General features: G+C 40.3%; 1 protein-coding gene and 1 non-coding gene across 5 annotated transcripts in view; one reads left to right on the top strand and one right to left on the bottom strand.

Moving 5' to 3' along the window:
* Nucleotides 1-19,837, top strand: part of LOC122620836 (tyrosine-protein kinase Btk29A) — a 42,518-nt gene that overhangs the window by 8,007 nt on the left and 14,674 nt on the right. For 2 of the 4 annotated variants that reach the window (XM_043798499.1, XM_043798491.1), the window contains 3 exons: nt 9,220-9,315; nt 9,377-9,560; nt 9,874-10,020. In XM_043798499.1, coding sequence (XP_043654434.1) covers nt 9,220-9,315; nt 9,377-9,560; nt 9,874-10,020 — 427 coding nt within the window. Of the gene's footprint in view, nt 1-9,219; nt 9,316-9,376; nt 9,561-9,873; nt 10,021-15,682; nt 15,995-19,837 lie in introns of those variants that run through there. The other 2 variants (XM_043798518.1, XM_043798510.1) reach the window with 1 other exon arrangement.
* Nucleotides 2,733-2,805, bottom strand: Trnak-uuu. The gene has a single exon. It is a non-coding gene; the product is annotated as a tRNA-Lys (tRNA).

Raw genomic sequence — 19,837 nt, 5'->3', positions numbered from 1 at the left:
CGGCACTCCGGACTCCGATTCGAACTGGAACTCGAACCGTGCATGATGGTAATAAAATTATAAGGAAAACCTGTTGGACAATTGGTGGTCTGCTGGTACATGATTTGCCTATTAACGGATTTAAACCGCGAGATGATTCATTCGATGAATGGAGGTGTTTTTGGTGTTATCCGCCGTGTCTTGAATGCCAAATGAAGGTTTTGCAGCGTCTAATGAGTTGTAAATCCCAGAAGGAAGAGGGCCAGAGTGTCTAGGATTATATATATGTATGTATACATCATACCTTTTGTGCCTGGACTCCAGACGTCGCATTGTCTGTTGAAGCTTAAGCTTTTCATGCTTCATTATGCTGCCTTGAATGAATCTCTCCTATTCGTCCTCCTGGCTCCCTTTGTTTTCCTTCGCCCACGAGCTGACATTGAATTATTACATCCAGACAGGGAACCCAGAACAGAAACCCTAAAGTTGGCCATAAACATAAAGCCCAGTTTCAATCAGGTCGCTCCCACAGCAAGTGAGCATAAGCCTAAACACCCTTTACGCCTTATTATCGGCCGGAGACAATAAACCATCGTTTTATTGGAATTAAGTTCGAAAATAAACGCCTTTCTGGGGAAAAACTAAAAGTCTTAAGCGTTTTTATTGGCATTATCGCTTCAGCTATTTCCGCTGTTAATTTAAAGCTCACGAGCCATCGAATCAAATATCAAAAAAGAAAAAACTGTAGACCCAGAAAAAACAAACCGATCCCAATAATTAGAAATCAAAGCCGGTTTCATCCAAATGTGTGAGCATGTGTGGGACAGTGCGATTCGGTAGTGTAAATTCCAAGTAAGCTGAGAAATAGCAAAATACCAATAACTTAAGTACAGCAAGTTTCATATGAGTTTTCAATAAATTAAGTCAAGATTGTAATCAATTATATTATACAGATTTATATTCAAAACCAAGTTCCGTTCCATTTCGTAACGCACTGTATCTGAAAACGATTCCGAAAACTTGTCTACTTTCGTATTCAATAGTGTTATCATGAAAGATGGTCTGAATGGCCAGACGCAGACCGCAAACGCGTCTACGGTCGCCGAGTTCCAGATTGTCGAGAGCTCGTTGCTTCCCCCTTTCCACCTTTGTGGTTGATGATTGATCTTATCGCGGCCCGCTCGCCCCGTGAGTCATCATAAAAAACACATATTTTTCTTCTTCAGCAGCCGCAGCAGCATCGGCAGCCTTAGCAGCCTCAGCCGCCTCAGCAGCGATCGCCATAAGTTGTTAGCTGTTTTGTACTTTATTGCCTTTTGGCGGCGAAATAGGGGCGGTGGATCGCATCTGCTGAGGAGGGGGAGGGATGGGTTAGCTTCATAACTCAATGTGGGTTGTCGTGTCGGTTCTGCTTAAGCTGCGTGCGATACTTACTTTCCTCCGTTTTTATTTTGGCCCACACAAAGGCCGTTGCTAGAGTACTATGGAACGAAACGTAAACTCGGACAGTAAAAAAAAGATGCTTTCGACATGTGGGAAAAAATGTAATTACAGCGAATGTTGAAAATTACCTTTTCAAGTCGGTGAACATTTACGACTTGGCATAAATCATTAACACAAGGAGCTTACGTTTTCAATAGCTTTGTGCCATTTTGGCAAAATAGAAACGCTATTAAATGTACTAACATTTTAACTAATACTATTAATCGGTTGCTATTTTACATTTGCTTTGTGGTTAAGCTGGTACAAACGAAAATATACAAATTAGGCTTCTTAGTCTTCATTTTATTGTATTTAAAATAATCATTTTTTTCCACAGTTCATCAAACCATTCTTATTAAATGCGTAACTGTAAAATCATGCGAGCAATTGTCCAAGCAGACGGACAGCAAAATATTCACACACTGCCTGAAAAATGTCCAAAATGATAAATGACTTTCGCCGTTTGCCACTTTTGCCACTCCGGCTAATTTCCGCTTCCAGTGCAATTTCGCCAAATCAAAATTCCCTCGAATCTGTCGTGTAAAAGATCCCGATATGAAATGCAGCCGGCGACTCACCATTTCACTTCTTTCCCGACTGCAGCATAGGATCACATGTAGCACATGTAGGCATGTCCAGTGATTCAATCTGCTTGGCATCCACCCCATTTCCGGTTTCCATTACAGTTTCCCAGGCAGCTCTTTCACCCGCCATTGCGGAGTGGTCACCACCTCGTGGCTCTTTCTTTTTTCCATTTTTAGTTTTGGTAGGCGTTTCGCAGTCATCGGTCAGGAATTGGCGCAGACACTGCGTTTCTGTCAGAAGGAGGAGGATTCCAGAGTTTCGACCCAGACAAATTGCCCCGACGGCCGTTGCTTGTGCTCTCTACTGGTGTATCAGCTCCAGTATGCGGTTGCGCCAATCCATGCTACAGTGCTACCCCAGTAAATGGAACTTTATAGCAAAACGTAGTGAAAACATTGCATTACAACTATGGTTTTACGGGAATTTAGTCAAAGACTTGAGTATTACATTTTGTTTTTGTTTAATTTTCAGTCATAAAGTAATATTCATATTTCGTTTTATCGAAGCTTCACTCTAAATCAAAGCTTAACGCCCTCTTCCTGGCCTAATTATGTTGTTGCACATGCACATTTTTATGAATGAATCACAGCCTCGAGCTCTTTCCCACACGAATGAAAAAATATTTATAAAAATGAATTAGTCTGCGCTGAAAAAAGTTATGGAATTAAAAAGTTAAAAAAATGGATCGCCCGAACAGGGACTTGAACCCTGGACCCTTGGATTAAAAGTCCAATGCTCTACCGACTGAGCTATCCGGGCATATGGCAACGGGCTCGCGAAAAACGAAATAAGAGCAAACATCGCCAAAATCAAGAGAACAGTTCTGGCGCTCTGCCATTCTGTACTCTCTTTTTAAGTTGATTGCTGTGACTGAGGTGTTCCCAAGTCCATCCTCAGTTTAAAATTGTTGTGTTACCTTACAAATGGAAATGTTTATTTAAATATTTTAATATGTCTGTCGTCTCTAAATACGGAACTGTTCAGATTTTCTTATCGAAAACAATTTAAAATTGCAGAGGAAATATTAGCAATACTTTATTTTGTTTCTAAATAAAGAAATGTTGCTCATAGACTTGTATGCATGTGCATATGGTACTGCTGTATTTTTAGAAACATACACCCAAATTAATATAATAAGCGAATAAAAAGTAAATTGCCTAAGTCGAAATACCGGAGTTGCTTAATCAGTAATGTTATTCTAGGATTTTTAGAAAACCCTAGACCATGAAATTTCTAAATGGGCTCCGCTCAAAATCGAATTCGAAAATTAATCCGATTTGTATTGATATCCCAATTAGAGTTCCCATTCAGGACAGATGAAAGAGTAGATGAAATGCAGTGAACGACCTCCCCAACGATTCGCCGATGTCTGTGAATGGGATGCGGCTGGAGAAATGCATTTATCAAAACATAAAAATAAACACGAATTGCTACAGAAATAGACAAAGGGCGCAGCGACCAAATGTTTCCCTCAAAATATCGAAAGAAGGAATTTGTATGTGCATATATGTACATATATATTTAAGCAGCTAACCAAGCAGAGGAAAATGCTTGAGAATGCTCGTGCGTAGGGGTATACATGTGTACATTTTCGACTTCGGCTTTTCCTTCGTTTTCCACAGCTGTCAAGGAAATACCCTTTCCTCTGGCTCTTGCATGTAATTGCTTGATATTGGGTAGATTTCGAGGGATAGGAATTTTTGGGATAGGGGTTTTCTTCGGATCCACTCGCCGCTGACCTTATGACTGACAATTTCCTCAGCACATTTATCTCTTTGGGTCCCCTGCTATCGCACTTTGTTCCCCACTCACTTTTCAATTATTCCTCTTTTTCTTTGTCTCCGCGGCAGACAAGTTTTCCATATGTGTGTTTGCTTAATACGTTTTAAGCGCTTTTTAAGCGTTCAAGTCACGATTTTCATATTTATAGAGTTTACAGAGGAAAAGCGGTGGGGAGCGGGGAGTGGGGAATGGGGGGATCGCTGATTGATCAGCTGTATGTATGTGGATGTGCAAGCTCTTCTTGATGCCTATCTGGATTCGATTTTTTCTCTCCTCTTCGCTCTGTCGTTGTCTTTTCTTTTCTATAAATTTAATTATTAGGGTTGCCCGAAGGCAACTTTGAACTTTGTCTTATCGTTAATTACATCGCCAACGCTTTTTCGTTTTTCCCAAGATTTCCTTAGTTATTTCTTTTATTCTGCGACCCAATGATGGATCACTCCCATGTGCTGGGGAATTCCAGCTAAGCAGCAGTTCATGCTTTGGTGCCTTTTCTCAGGATGCAATAATATTCCAAAATATATACATATAATTGCACATTAAATTAAGCAAAATATATTTGTAAAGCATAATACTAACACCCGCTTCTGAAAATACTTTTATAAATACCTTACCATTTTTTTTTTTCATAATATGTAATCTGCATAAATATAATTTTTAATGTGATATACGGTTTGCGTTTAATGCAAATTTGGCCATAAAACCACGTAGAGGAAGTGAGGTTTTTTCTGTTGACAGGAAGAGGCGAAGACAGCCGACATAGATGAACATGGAATGATTTAGCACAAATTACCCACACTAAAATTAATTACTTCGTCTTGACCAGAACAGAACATCCGAGTCAGCCAACCATGTCCTTTTGATGGCTGGGAACGAGCACCGAAAGAGCAGCGAAAACAACTAAAACTATGCGAAGGAAAATTTTCGTTTTCATTGGAAAAATGCATAAATTTTCCACCAAACTGGGGAATGAGATGCAAGGCAAGGAAACAACTTGGCCGGCTGTCTTTGTTTACATACTTCTTTTAACTGAAATTTATCGCCCGTCGCCGCTCCTACGCGTGAAATTGTAATAATTAAGGGGAAAAAAACCGGGGAGGTTGGGGAAATTGAAAAACCATTACGCCGAGGCATTTTGTATACTTGCTTTTCTCTTTATTACAGTTATAATTTATTTGAGGCGATTTTTCAATCGCACTCCACATGCGGTAAGTTTAAGAAGCGCTCCCTCCCAGTTGCAATCAATCATGGGAATTGTCAGGGGGTTCCCCCACTCTATATACACATATACATGTAGTTTCCCCTCGATCAATCGAAGGGAACATGTGTACACAGTACATATCTTGGCCGATTCGTTACGCAGCTCAAAGTCGAACCGAAATGGCATTTTAACATGCCACATGAGGCAGTTTGGTTTTCATTAATCAACATTGTAAAGGTTCCACTCTTGAACCTCGAGGATGCACTTGAGTGGGCGATTTAGATACAGAGTGGGAGGGCCTTCACTTAACTGTCCAGTGGAGTGCATCTAGCATTATAATCGGGTTTCTATCATTCTAATTTTAAGAGCACTTTTGGTCGGCTCCGTGGGAATTTCAATTTTAGGGAGTGTTCATTCCACAGTGCGATTGTACCATTTTAATTAATTCAGTTGTTTTGTTGCTTATATTAATTGCAAAGTGTTTTTATTATATGTATTAAATGAGCTTGAACATCATTGAGAGTTTATTAAAAAATCCAAGAAAATGTATAATAGCTTCTAATTTTAATTACATTTTCCACTTTTTCATACTCTCTTCACCTATTCTACAATCATCGTTTCAGTTTCCACGCTCTCTCTTTCTGCTAACCCAATCCACTTTGACCCCCGGCAATGGCAATTTTCACTTAATCGTTTTTCTTTATGCTGCTGGTACTCAATTTTCCGGGACTTTGTTGCGTTTTCCTTCGCCGACTCCCCTATTTTTCATTATATTTCGTATTTTCTCCTCATTTTTGCCTACCTGGGGTGCATTTTGCTTTGACAGCTCTCTCAATTATGCACAGGTGATTGCCGTGCCATTAGGACGCTCTTTTCCCAACCCTCCCTGTTTCCCCTTTAACAATAGAATTAAATAAGGATACACACTGGTGTACCTTTACAGGTGCGTTTCGTGTTTCAACCTGTTGTCCTTTTTGGCATATTGTGTTACCTTTGCTCCCTCGACGGCATTTCTTCCACTTGCTTCCGGAAATTCCTTTGCCATTTTAAGAGTGCAGCAGAGAAGGCGAAAAAAGTACGTTCTTCGTCTGGAAAATTATGTAAGAAAAGTGCGTTTTTAACAAGCACAGAATTATGAGGTAAAATATTTCCCTGCCTTAAAGAATGAGCCCGAGGGAAGTTGGTTGCTATCCTCTCCTTGTTTGCTTAACCAACTTTCGACACCAAAACCATTTCATTTCATTTCCATACTCATTCTGTGTTTTTATGGCTTTATTTTTTGGCTTGCGGCAATTTCTGAAATGTTCGAGAGCCAAACTGCATTTTGTTAATCAATTTGATTAATGTTGCCCTAATTGACTTTCACTTGGTGGAGTTTCATTTTGTCCGGGCCTTTCCATTTCGTTAAACGAGGGTATATTATTATTTTTTGTTGTTTTTACCAGAATTTTGGCCAACCTGTTTTACAGGGTATTCCACTTTATTTTTCGTTTTTAGCCAAAGGAAATTTCCATACGGGTTTGAAAGATCTCAATTTAATTGCCGACAATTTTTAGCTCGTTTTCACTCGGAATCAGTAGCAGCTGCATCTCCATCTCCATTTCGGTTATTGATGCCACATGTTGGAACACATGCTCAACATTTGCGCAACCTTTGGCCACAGATACAGATACAGATACATTTGTATCTGCCAGTGCATTGACCTTTTTTCCTCCAAAGGGAAATATCTGCAAGTCAGAACATTGTTCGCAGATATCAAAAGCAGAAACCATAACTAGCAGTCATACTCTTTTTGCAGTTATGTAGTTCTACTTTTCATTTCTACATCCATTTCGGTTCAGTTCAGTTCAGTTTGTTCAGCGCAACTCAGTTCAGTTAGTTGGCTATTCACGAGAAAGTGGCACGACATGCTCCTCCTGCTCCTCCAGCTCCTCCGTTTCCTCCCAGCTAACTTGGCGTGTTCAGGAAGCATCGTCTGGCCAACTATACTGAAACTGGGTTGAATTGGGCTGACAGACGCCGGATGTCATCTAGCTGTCGGACTATTTTCCTAGCCCCCTCCCCATCATCTCTGCTTCTAGCTCCTATTGAATGGTACTATACCTCGCCAACTCCATTTACGTTGAATTTTTCATTTCACTGAAAGTTTTTTGTGGCTTCAATAGGGAGAATGGGCATGAACTGCGTTAGCTAATAAGGCATTCTTTGTTGCTGATTGCCTTATTAGTAAAACATTTATAGGTTAAAGTAAGGATGGCGTGTCCTTTGCGCTTCAGTTATTAAGAAATAATTATTTTTACTCCGTTTTAGAGAGTTAGAGGTAGAGAGGTACAGGTAGAGATATTTCATCAATATATAATATTACTTCGTTTTTAAGAAACTACTTGGTACATCCCCTTAACTACTACATAGCCAATTTGTTAAGAAATGCCCTGTTATGCATATAATTTCCGTGCGCTGACACGCTCAATAAACTACGTTAACTGGATGCCGAAAAATGTGCGCCATTTAAATTTGACTCGCTCCTTTTTTCGGCATCGTCCTGGCATTCCACTTGACGGCACTTGAGCAACGTCGTCAACGTCCTTTTCTTTTTTGCGCACAGGGTAATTTTTGCACGTGTGCCTCCACTTGATGGCAACTTTGGAGGGTGAGGAGTAGAGAGGTGGGGCAAAGTCCCGGCCAAGAAGGTGCAACAATTGGGGAAGACCTTAAAGCGCTGCCAGCTCAATTAAGTCAACGTAATTGGCCTAATTGACTCCGACGGCCAACAAAGGAAGGCTGCCTTCTAAGACGTATAACTTTCAGGGCGTGGAGTGGGGATGCCGCTGGAACACACAGGCAGTTTGGAGAGTGAAATTTTTGAGGACCGGCAGATAAGCACGTTGTTGGCTGTCGGGTTAGCTTTTGGCCCCTACTTATCGCTGCAACCCAGAAAAAAAATCTATCCAAACACAAAGTGAGGCAACCAACGGCAGACGCAACATAAAAACCTCATCAACAACAGCGTTGACACAAAGACCTCAAATAAACAAGCAGCAATTTCAAAATAAGAAAAAAATAAAAACAAAAGCTGTACAAAAAACACAAACAAGAAGGGGGAGTGTAGTAAAAAAACGAGAAACTGAAATTCAAGAAAAGAAATTGAACTTCCTTCTTGGGTTTTTGAAACTTCAAGTTGTTCAAGAAGTGCAGAGAAAAAAAGGAAACACAAATGGTATCTTCATTTTTTACTCAATATTAACTTTACTTTTAATGAAAATAAAGTGTTATGACAGGATTGAAATATTGAAACATACTACAATTCTCTAATACATCTGAAGGTTCATAAGCACTGCTTTCGGAAGATATTTTGATCAATTTTTCTTTGTGTACATAAAACTTGTGCATAAAGAGTCAAAACCCATTTGGGTTAGGCCAAAAGCGAAAAGGTTGGATGGGAAACGAGGAGTGAGTGGGGAAGACGGAACCATGAGCCAGCAGAAAATCAAATTCAACTTTAACTTCAAATTCGTAATGAAATTGAAAATGCGTATGCGAGTATGTGTGTATTGTATGTGTGGGGCAGGAAAAGCCAACTTGGCGGCCAATTGAGAATTGAAATTGAAACTCGCACTCCACTCGAAAATGAGCAGGAAAATCCACAAGGCGATCCGTTAAATTGGCGCTGCTAATGTGTGAGTTTGTGCGATGAGTGGTAGAGATGATAATGCCGATGAACATGGGGCTGCTAATGGGCCCAATGATGATGATGATTGAAGAAGCCAATTTATCGAGGGTATGCTGTAATGGAAAGTCTGTTTGCTCGGAGTGTTTCTTATTTGTTGAAAACGAAAACGAACTTCCGTGTTCGTGGTGGAATTTAATTAGAATGAATTGGAGCAGAACTATATTTTTAATCGATTCGTATGAACCCACAACCAACAATTTATTAGGGAATCTGATACGCTTGGAGGTAATTTAAGTTAATTTACTTTTAATTGGAAGAAAGTGGAATTTGGGGTAGATTCTTAGAGGGAGTGGCTTTCTTTTCTTTTCTTAAATAGTTTGTTTAATTATTATAAGGATAGTACCCAATTGATTAATATTTCCTTTGCCCCAATGCCAAATAAACGTTTCCATTCGATTTAAGTGTTAAATTAGTTTATTCGAATAACTACAACTTTCCCATTCATCTGATTCACTTTCAGCGGAGACGCGAACGTGGTCGCATTCATTTGAAGGGCGTTCGCCTGGTGGAGGAGGCGACGGTCAGCGGCGAGGGCGGTGATCCCTTTGCACCGGATGTGAGTAGCCAGAAACGGTTGGGAATGGTTAGATTTCATTAACAAACGTTCATCCATCCAGGGTTATCCGTTCCAAGTGGGCTACTGTGAGATCTCTTCGTCGGTCAGTTCGCATCAGCTGGAGAACGGCGGCGGGGGCGGAATCGAGGGTCAGCAGAGTGGACGAGCGGTGCCACAGTACACACTCTACGTGATCGCCAACAGCGAAAAGGAGCGCAGCGAGTGGATCCGCGCCATCCGCCAAGGTGAGCCCCCATTGACTCGACTGATGATGACCCAATAAACAAAGGCAAGGGAGCGCCAAACTGCAGCTGTTTTTGGCCAGATCAATCGAATTCGATAAGAGGTAGTCGTGTTCAGTTCAAGAAGCGCCTGTAAATTAGGGAAAAAGAGACTTGAAATAATCAAGAAGACTTAAGGCAGATGGTTAGCTGTTTAGGAGACATGGAAATAAAATCATGGAAAATTATAGTTTAAACGACCATAATGAGTTCTTTAAAATTGCCATTATTTAACATTCTTCATTCTATAAGCATTATTATTTATATTTATTTCTAGTTTGTGAGGACAGTAATACTCCAAAATCGTACCGCTATCATCCGGGCTTGTGGTCCGGAAAGAAGTGGAGCTGCTGCAAGGGATTATCGCGAAGCACCTTTGGTTGCAGAGCAGCCGCCCATTGGCGTGAGGCAAACAATAATCCAAGTAAGTAAATGTGATCTTATAATGGTAAATATGTTGTCAAAGCATATAAAGAAGATATAGTTATATAGTTTAAGCTCTAACCAGGGCTTTAGTCAACTTAAAAAAATTGTGCAATGTATATACGAAGTTTTACGAAACAAGTTGTGATTTCTGGACTAGAATTATATCTTTAATGCGCTGCGTGCCCCGACTCTCTGGCGCAGTTGAAGAACCTCTTGAGGCTAGCCTTGACTGGCGACTTCCTTGCCGTGTCAGGCAAATGTCATTGTCAACTGTGGGAGTTGCCCCCACTGTCAGCCACTTTTCCTGCCCCCAGGGGAACTGTCCCGGCCCATTCGTAAAATGCTCCTTTGTATCTGCACATCTTTTTCTCACTTATCGCCCCTTGTTTTTCACACACATGTTCTGCATTTGCAACGCTTTTCCTTTTTCCTGTCGTCAGGCCTTATTTGACACATTGTCTGCGGTGCCAACTGGCTCCCCATTTGGATTTTTCTTCATTTTATATTGTGTGTGCGTGTCTCAAGTGCAGCTCTTCTACTTTTCTAAGCCGTTAATGAGCAGGCTCGAAAGGAGTCTGGGTTGGGAGAGAAGTATCTGAGAGTTACGCAGATACTGGCAGACACTTGCAGATACTTCTGTGTGGCCGGAACAAATACCTCAACAAAATGGGCATATTGCTGGGTATACAACTCTAATGCAACTTGGCACCTGTCGGTAAGTTTTTGTTTTGTGTTTTTTATTGACTGGGTGCTAATTCCTTATAACGTGCATGTGGTCAGCAAATAGTTGCTAAAAAGTTTGTCTTCCATATTTGCCTGTGGATTGCAGGAAACTTCTACATTTGCTGCATTCATTTACAAAAGTGACGAATTTAAATAATAGCTTTAATGAAATGTTTATTATATTGTTTCTACTGCTTTCGTCACTCTAATCTCGAGAAGACATCTTACCGGTTTTTATCAACGTCACGAGACTCACTGTTTGATCTCATAAGATTGTGTCACAGACTTTGAGTCATCAAAACAAATCTTTGGTTAGCATTTGGTAAAAGACTCTCCAGGAAATTAAAAAATAACGAGATGGTTAGAAAAGACACCTTTCTTCGTTATCTTTAATAAAGCCAAAACAAATTTCCCAAAAGAAATGTTTTTGTCTAATGTGTGAGAAAGGAATGTAAACACCATTTCGTCACTATATCCCAAATCCTTTGCTCTCATTATCGGCTGTCATAAATATTTTGATGTAGATCACCAATTGTCCCGGCACCTTCTCCAACCTTAACCCCTGACCGCCCGAGGCAGCTGAAATTATGGTCGAGAACTTTTCCCATTCGCCGACAGCCCGCAGATGTCAAGCTGGTGTTCTGATTGCTCATTTGTGTCATCAGATTAGATTTGAAAATGGGAACGAAACTGGGAACCAGAAGACAGACCCCTAAATGCCATGTGTGGCCACATTGTGTCCCACTGTTTGACAGTTTCACCGAATGTAGGGCCCAACAAATTTCAGTTGCCCCTGGTGGCGATATCTTCATGAGGATTCTCCCCATTTTCATTTCTTACTTTTCGTGTTGTGGGGACATCAATTAGTGGCGTCACTTTAAATTGCCGTTAAGTCTGCCAATTTCGGCCAGTCATTGGGTGGAATAAGAATCTCGAAGGGATCGGGAGGGATCTGCAAGGAGCCAAGCGGAAATAACAATAAAAATCAGGTCGCCTTCATCTTCATTTATCAGCCGAAGACAATGAAAGTGGAATGACTGGGCCTGCGATTGCGGCAGCTTGTCAGTTGCCGTTACAATAAATTAGCCTGTCAATTTTCTCCTTCGGTTATCTTTCACTCCACCTCACGGCCCTACGCCCTCACATCCCCGCACCCCCGCGATTCCGAGGTCTTCAGAAATTAATTACGCTACCCGAAAATCCTTTTCCCTTCGCATTTTGACTTTCGCCGCGTGCCATCGTATGGTATGGTATGATTGCATTTAAAAACCGCTTCGCATGACTCTTGAAATGGCCAGAAAAATCGAGGGTGAGATGATTAAGAGGAAAAGTGTTGAGCTTCTGACAACCATAAAGATATATTCCAATAAATTATTGACTTTAAATGAATGGCTAAGTTAATACCTCTTTGTCAACTAGCTAACAGTTTTAACAAATTGTTTTAACATTTTAATGGTATATACATCGAATTCTTTATTACCATTATGGTAATAAAAGAACATACACAAACATTAAAAATATGGTTAAATTTATAACACTCAGAAGGCGACAGAGAAGGAATGCTGGAATCTTTCCCGATTCATGTTAAAAATGGAAATAAATGAAGTAATAAACCCAACTAAGCTGAATAATCAGGCGATACGCAGAAAGTAGGGTCCGCTAGCTGCAATTTAACGATGTCGTTGCTCTTTCTCCAGATTTTTTGTGGCTCGGATTTTCGGTTTTGTTCCACTATTCCCGAAAACTAAAGATTTATGGGTCTCGTTTTAAGTGCTTCAAAAATAGTTTCATGTTGTGATTATTATCTGGGTTCCGCGGCGTAAAGAAAATAAAGAGTGAAAAGGAAGGGGGTATATGTATCTAGCCCATAAAAAAAGTGAACTCGAAAACAAAGAAGCGGACTGAAAGAAGTTTTTCTATTAAGTTTTAACCTGAGTTTTTGGGTTGCACTTTTTTTTTTCGTATCTCCTTCTTTATTATTTTGACAAACCGAACCAGCAAACACCCCCACCAAAAGCAGGGAGGTTTCCTTTTGGCCAGTGGCCAGTTCTCCAAACTGGTTTCGGTTTTTAGCCAGCACGGATGTATCCGAAAAGGCAGCCGTTCGATATTTAAGAGCACAGCCCAAGAGAACAGCAGCCACAGCAGCCAAACAAACTGAAATCGACGAAAAAAGCTGAAACCCGAACACAAACTGGTTCTTATTTTGGCTCTGGCCTGGGCCAATTGTTTAAGCCTCGAATGGAAAAAGTAAACAACAACAACTGGCCAGTATCTGGGTATCACCATTGTTGCGATTGTGTGAGTGTGCCTAGGCACGTGCATTGAACTTGGCTTGAAAACTAGGATGGTACCCAATAGACCTACACTCGTAGTGGCGATGCTGCTTCCTTTCTTTGGCCGCCGCAGGCTCTGAATTCAGTTTAGTGGATAGGGAGGAACTGGCTTGTCTATCTGTCAGTATGTCGGTGCGCCTGTCCCCCTGATGATTTGATTAATTTTGCTATTAACCGATCTTGGCCAGACGTCCGCCTCCTTCCATTTGATTGTAATTAGGTGCCCCTTGTTGTCTCTTGCAGCTCGGAAAAGAACACCGAAATGCGTCGGGTGAGTGACCATGAAAACGGACCTAAGCTCCGCGTCCGATAAAAGTCACAGTACACTGGGAACAAATTTACAACTATATTATAAAGCGAAACGAGTTTCATAACGAACTACTATCAAACATTTAAATAATTCATTCATGTACATTCATTTCATATGTGAGATAATTGATGATACAGAAACGATTATCCTTAATCTCAAGGCTGTCTCTCGGTTGATTGTAAAGTTTATTATTTTATTTCCAAGTGCACGTAGTCTGAAGCGCGTTGCTGTTCCCGTTCTTGAAAACCAATCCGCCAGACGAGGAACGCGCCTTTGCGCCTTGTGTTAGTTGTTGCTGCTGCTTTTTGTTCATGCATCTTCAGTGGCCGGTGGCTGGTGGCTGGTGGCTGGGATGCCTTCGACCTGCCCAATGTGCCTCGCATTTGGCTCCATTCTGTTGGATTCTGCTCTGCTCTGCTCTGCTCTGCTCCGCTCTGTTCTGGTCGGGTCTTTCAAAAAGTTTTAGGCCGCCTGGCGGTCGGAGTGCGGCATCCCCACCATCCCCACCGCACCCCCTGGTCATCCTGCCATGATTAATGATGCGTTCTGTTGTGATTCGTTCTAAACGTGGGAAATCGGCAGCAGAAGCCGAGCTTTCGAATGGTTTGAACCCTTCATTTTTATTTATTTCGCTTTGGCCCGTTCTCCTTTGTTAACTCACTCAAATCTCTTAACCTTTCCATCTCGAAAAAGACCACGCAATAATTATTTTTGGCCATACATAATATCTTGGCAAATTTCTCAACCAATTAATTTTCTTTTTACGAAGAACTGGCGTGTGACAAGTGTTTGATTTCCTATAATCCGCCATTTGGCTGGTATTATATAAACGCTTAAGTCTGCTCTTCGGACAGGATTTGTTATGCTAAGCTGGTAATTACCTCATGTCTGTAAAAAGCCAGTGAAATTAAGAAAGAATTTCCATCATTCTCCAAGCAGGTTTTGGCAGTTAATCAGAAGCATTTAATCATGTGATATTGAGAGGTTTAAGACGAATTCATTTGATGGATGGTATAATAATGATTTCTTTATACTTATGTTAATGCTTAAGCGGGATTTTTATCCATTTCAGAAATACAAGTTAAAGAAAGTTGTCAATTGCAAGGAAGTTCTGAAGAAATTCAAAAAAAAACCGTGCGTTTCATGTTTGTGCTAAAATGATTAAATAGTTTTTTTTTTCTTTCCTTAGATAAGAAATCAAATAATTTCCTATTTCTATTCCATCAGAAACTTCCTCGTTTTGCTTTATTGAGAAAACAAAAAAATCCCCAAAATATTCTTTTCAAGTTGTTTCCCAAACTTTTCCTGTCGCCTTGTTTTTGTTTACTTGCTGTGCTCCAAAAATGTTTTTCCTAATTGCGTCTTATAATTGATATTAGCCATGTCTGTTCTCTTTCTATTTCTTTCTCTCTACTCCATTTCGGCCATCAGCCGAAAGATGCAGCCACCACCCCCTCTCGCCACCTTCCCTTCCCTTTCTCCATCTCTCACTCTCTCGCTCTATCTCCCTCTGTTTTCGTGTGTGTTGCATTACAAGTTGCCTTGCCCAAAAACAAAAATAAACAAAAACTTGCTCTTAAGCGTTTTCTTCTCATTTCCTTAGGACTTTAGAACTTCATTACTTTTATTGGTTAGAGTTATAGCCCCCACTCTCGTGCCGTCTCTCTTCCACTTGCAGTTACGCGTGTTACTAATTTTTCACCGATTCTAACTGTAATTGCGACTGGCTAAGTGCACAAGTGCTCATTGATTTGCCTATGCAACAAAAACAGCAACAACGTTTGCGGTTAAGTTCGCACTTCTCTTTGGCTCTGTTGCATTTTTCCGCTCCACTCTGCTCTTTTCTGATACATTGCTATTCTCTATACCAGCTGTGCTCCACTCTGCTGGCTCCAGTGTTGTTATTTTACCCCCTACTTGGCAGCTCTCTTAAGATCGGCTGTCCCTTTTTCGCTTTATAGAGGATCTCTCCCCCACACTTTGCTGCTCACTCCACTTCCACTTAAAAAAAAACATATTAAGAATCAGATATACAAATTTTTTTTAATAAATTAAACCTCTACTTTAATTAGTAATTATAAGTAAATATGGGGTTTGCTTTCAGTACCTCAAATAAAACCAGTTACATAAATATTCTATTCATACTGAAAATCATATTGTACAATTCCAAGGTGCATTTCTCTAAGTGTAATGTTGGCCGTGCTCTTTACTCTCTCATTGTTGCGCTTACTTCTTGAGCTGCTGAGAAGCGCTCGACGCCTGCGCGATCCGAATCCGATTGAGTTTCTTTTGAACCGTCGTCGAGTGCACAACGCAGAGCGGAAAGCGTAAATCGAAAAGCGGTTGCGGTTTCGAATTTAGCTGTTGTTTCGATTGTCGCGTGTGCCATTGAAAAACACAGTAGTTTGATTTTAGTACCAGCTGAATACCACGATAACCAAATTGCTAGATCACTGGCCGCGTTAAGCCGCAAAAGTGCAATAAATTAGAAAATTTGTTTACGGCCAAAACGTGCGGCGGCGACAAAATGTAAATGCTCAGGCAGAAGTGAAGTTTGCTCAAAAGGCCAAAAAGTGTTCTCAGCCCCAAAAATAAATCCAAATGTAAATATCTACAAATTGAGAAAAAAAATAAGAAGAATTAACTGAGAGGCAAAAGTGTTTGCAGCCAGGCGAAGCGAAGACATTGTGCCTTTCTTGACTTATTACCGCTGGAGATCTCACTCATCTCCAAAACTCATTTCTAACAGTAAAAGTTGCTTATGTCACGGCACACACACAAACATACAAACATCTGCGTTCAAACCCTATTTAGTGGACCAATCTGGCAACTCTGGGGAGCCGAGTAAAGTTGTTTAACTTGTTTCTTTTTGGCGTGCCACAGCAGTTTTTCTGCTTTTTGCTTTCGTGCTTATCTTTTGCGCATTTTCTAACAGTCCCCCCTGTCACCTGCCACCCCCTCTCAGAAATTCATTATTTCTTCTGCCCATTTGCTTAATTAACTTGTCGAAAAAAACACACACTTAATACAAAAATCTTACATGAGAAAGAACTCCTCAAAGGTTTATTTTTGGTTTATGGTCTTCTATTGTGTTCTTTTATTCAGCATCTTTATCCAGTGGATGTAAATTCTAGATTTAGGCACGTGTAAAGATTTTGATCTACCACAGTTATCTCATCTGATTTTCTCTTTTGCAAAAGTTTATTCCCTTCTTCATTTAATCAGCAAGTTACGAAAATAATTATTTTCCAACGACGTAAATAGTTCTTTATTTTTAGACCCAAGAAGTTAGTTCTTATCATATTGATTGTTTAATTTTAAACGAATGCTTAGAAATATGACAATTACTTTCTTTAAACGGTTTTGTTTTCAAGGATCTACCTGTCTCTCTCTAGTTTGGTTCTCCCTTTCACACCAAACCAATTAGCAAAGTGAGGGGCGCCTCCGATCCTAAGGAACTTCAATTTCAAAGTCGTTTACGGCTCTGAAAACCTGGGAATTGTCCTAAGCAGGTAGCCCAAATAGCCCATCCCGAAATATTCCACCGTTGTGTAATTCAATATTATTCTTGTGGATATTTGTATATTGCCCAAACAGGATCTTAAAACAGCTCTCTTTTCGTTTCTTTCCTCGTTTGCCTTGCGATTGGGTCTTGAGTTTTGAGTTTAGGTCACTTTGCTTTAACGAGAATTTGTTAGCCGTTCGTCGTTTGTTTTATGTTTATTTTTCGTTGTTTTGTTGTCTCTTGTGCGCCCAGCCAGCACGTTCAGGCAAATGCTTAAATACTTAAGCCTGCTTATCACGTAACCCAGCTCAAAAGCAATCCGTGGAAAGCCGTGGAATAACACTACCGACTTGAAACCAAGAGCTAGAAGGCACTCACTCACTCACTACAATAAAAGATGTATTGCCTGGGAGTGGTCGAAAAGGAAGTATCAATCTTCATCGAGTCTTAGGGGTATCTCATCATATGCTGCATTTGCATGTCTCGGGCGCCACGGAAAATTTTATTGCTGAAATTTAAAATACAAATTTCTGTTAAAGAGTGCATTAATACATATATTTGCATTTCATAATTATGTGGTTAGCTTTCAAGGGAGCAAAATGTTAAAACTCCAAACCCCTTACTCATAGTATGCTCTGGAAGCTTAAAAAACTCACTTTTGTAATGATACCATCTCAAGTAGAATGTGGAGTCACTGTTTTCCTCGCAATGCTCCCCTTTAATCCCATTTCCTTTATATGCATTTCTCAACTTACACTGTAGTTGCCCTTACACATTTCTCTCAACTCTCGATTGGCTTATCAGTTTGGCCCTTATCACATTGCATTTGGTTGATCCAGACAGGGCCATTAAAAAATTACAAAGGCAGCACTAAAAGTGCCGTTTCGGATTTCAATAGAAATCAATTCAAGTCTACTCGTGTTTTCTCAGCTTTCGTGAAGCTTTTGTTTATAGAAAATATTTTCTCCGCATCTCCGCTTCCATGGTGTTCTTTTCATGGAAAGAGGGTCCATAAAAAATAATAAAAATAACAAACCAAAATGCCATTAAAAGGTAGCTTGAAATTGTCATTAAAAACTGAGTAAAAGGCCGAACAAAGGGCCTGAAATGAGTGGGGAAATCAACGGGTGGAGTGAGTGAAAGATATAAAATCCCATACATACATACATACATACATGGAGGGGCATTAAATTTGTTACTCCAAAATGTAACTACCGAGTCATAAATGTTTGGATTACAAATATTTTGATGGCAGCCGATTAAACAAGGCGGGAGGTTTACTTTTAACTTCCTCTTGAGTGTGTGGATAATTCCTGGTAAATGCGATTGGCATCTCTAACCTCTCCACAAACGTTCATAAAACAAACGAGGCGAAATGTTCCTAACAAATAAGCAAACAGTAAAATTCTCCTTACGATGTAAAGTACTTAACACAGTTGCGTTCGAAAGCTGTGCAGCAAGGAAAATAATAATTTTCATTTGAATTAAATAGTTGAACCATTAAATATAGAAGAAAAATGTATATAATTAAATGTATTTGCCTTTTCATTGACTTTTTTTAATAAATACTTTGTGATATATTTCTTATTAAAAAGACTTAAGTGACGACTTAAGTTGATTCTTCGAAATTTTGCGACCTCCTTGAGCTATTTCGTTGACCGCAGCTGTGCGGCATGTGCTTATGTGTGGCAGGTACCTAAGAGAGTTATTCATTGTCCATGTTAATTATCGGTAGGAAAAATGTATGTTTTCCACTCGCAAACAGGCCAAACCACTTGTGTGGCTGCTTGGCTCAATTTATAATGCAAACCAGGTTTAAAATCGAAGGATCCTCCGCCTAACGGTTATGCGGCAGTACACACACACACACCTATATATACACAGCCTGTCTCAGATAGTCAGGCACACAGATACGAAAAGGTAGTTTTCGGATGCCTCTTCGAAGGTTGCAAATAAAAATCGGAAACAAGTTTTGTGCCCCATCTCTTTTTCTTTGCCTTTTCCTTAGGCAGCTCTCTTTGGAACTGGTTAAAACTTTTTTTTTTTATCGTGAATTGCGAAAGCCTGCACTTCGTTTTTTTTTGTGCTTATTTTCCTCTGCGGTACCGTTAGCAATTTGCCAAAAGTAAATTGGCCCAAAGATTCAATTGCAATTTGCTGTTTTGCCTGTTGCGGCTGCCTGTTCATAAAGATTGCATTTTATGGGAGCCCCAAAAGCAACGGGTCAAGGTCAGCTACGTGCCATTTCATTTGTGGAGCTTTTCAGCAGCACGCCGTAAACCCGAAAAACCGAAACCCCAAACCCAATTCGCAAATCTGGAGGGAAAGAAGACGAAGTCGGGAGCACAACAGAGGAGGGAATAAAAATGTCCAAAAAACATGACAAGCGAAAGCTATAGCTTCTTTCACTCCCTTTTTCGCGCCGCCGCTTCTTGACCGCTTTAAATTATTTGGCGGATTTGCTTTGTTCACGCTCCTCAAGTCGCTGGATTTTTGTTTTCGGCTTTAGCATTTACCTTTCGGAATCAGGTCAAAGCGGTTGCTTTCTTTCCCATTGCCACGCCCCAAACGGTTTATTTTGTATTCGGTTTTACTTTGGCAGCGCTTTCCTTTCCTTTCGCCCGCGGCCAGCATCTTAACTCTTTTCGGGATGTTTGCCGGGTCAGGCAAGGTCAATGAGACGTTCATATGTCACAGCAGCTTTACATGCATATTCATTTATTCGTTTGTCTGTTTTTTTAGTTAACGACAAGTAAAAGTTGAACTGTTTTTCTCGTTTTCTGTGTCAACACTCACATGTCATCGGAGTCGCAACTTTAATGGCAATTGTGTAAGGCGTGAAAATTTCACTTTTCCAATTCGACACGAGTTTCAAGCTGCAATCTGTAGCACTAATTACTGGCAAGTCAACAACAAAGAGCTGAGGCTTAAAACTCTGATT

Source organism: Drosophila teissieri, chromosome 2L, assembly GCF_016746235.2.
Source record: "Drosophila teissieri strain GT53w chromosome 2L, Prin_Dtei_1.1, whole genome shotgun sequence".
Taxonomy (NCBI): domain Eukaryota; kingdom Metazoa; phylum Arthropoda; class Insecta; order Diptera; family Drosophilidae; genus Drosophila; species Drosophila teissieri.
The sequence above is the reverse complement of the archived record's forward strand: the minus strand, read 5'-3'. Positions and strand labels throughout refer to the sequence as shown.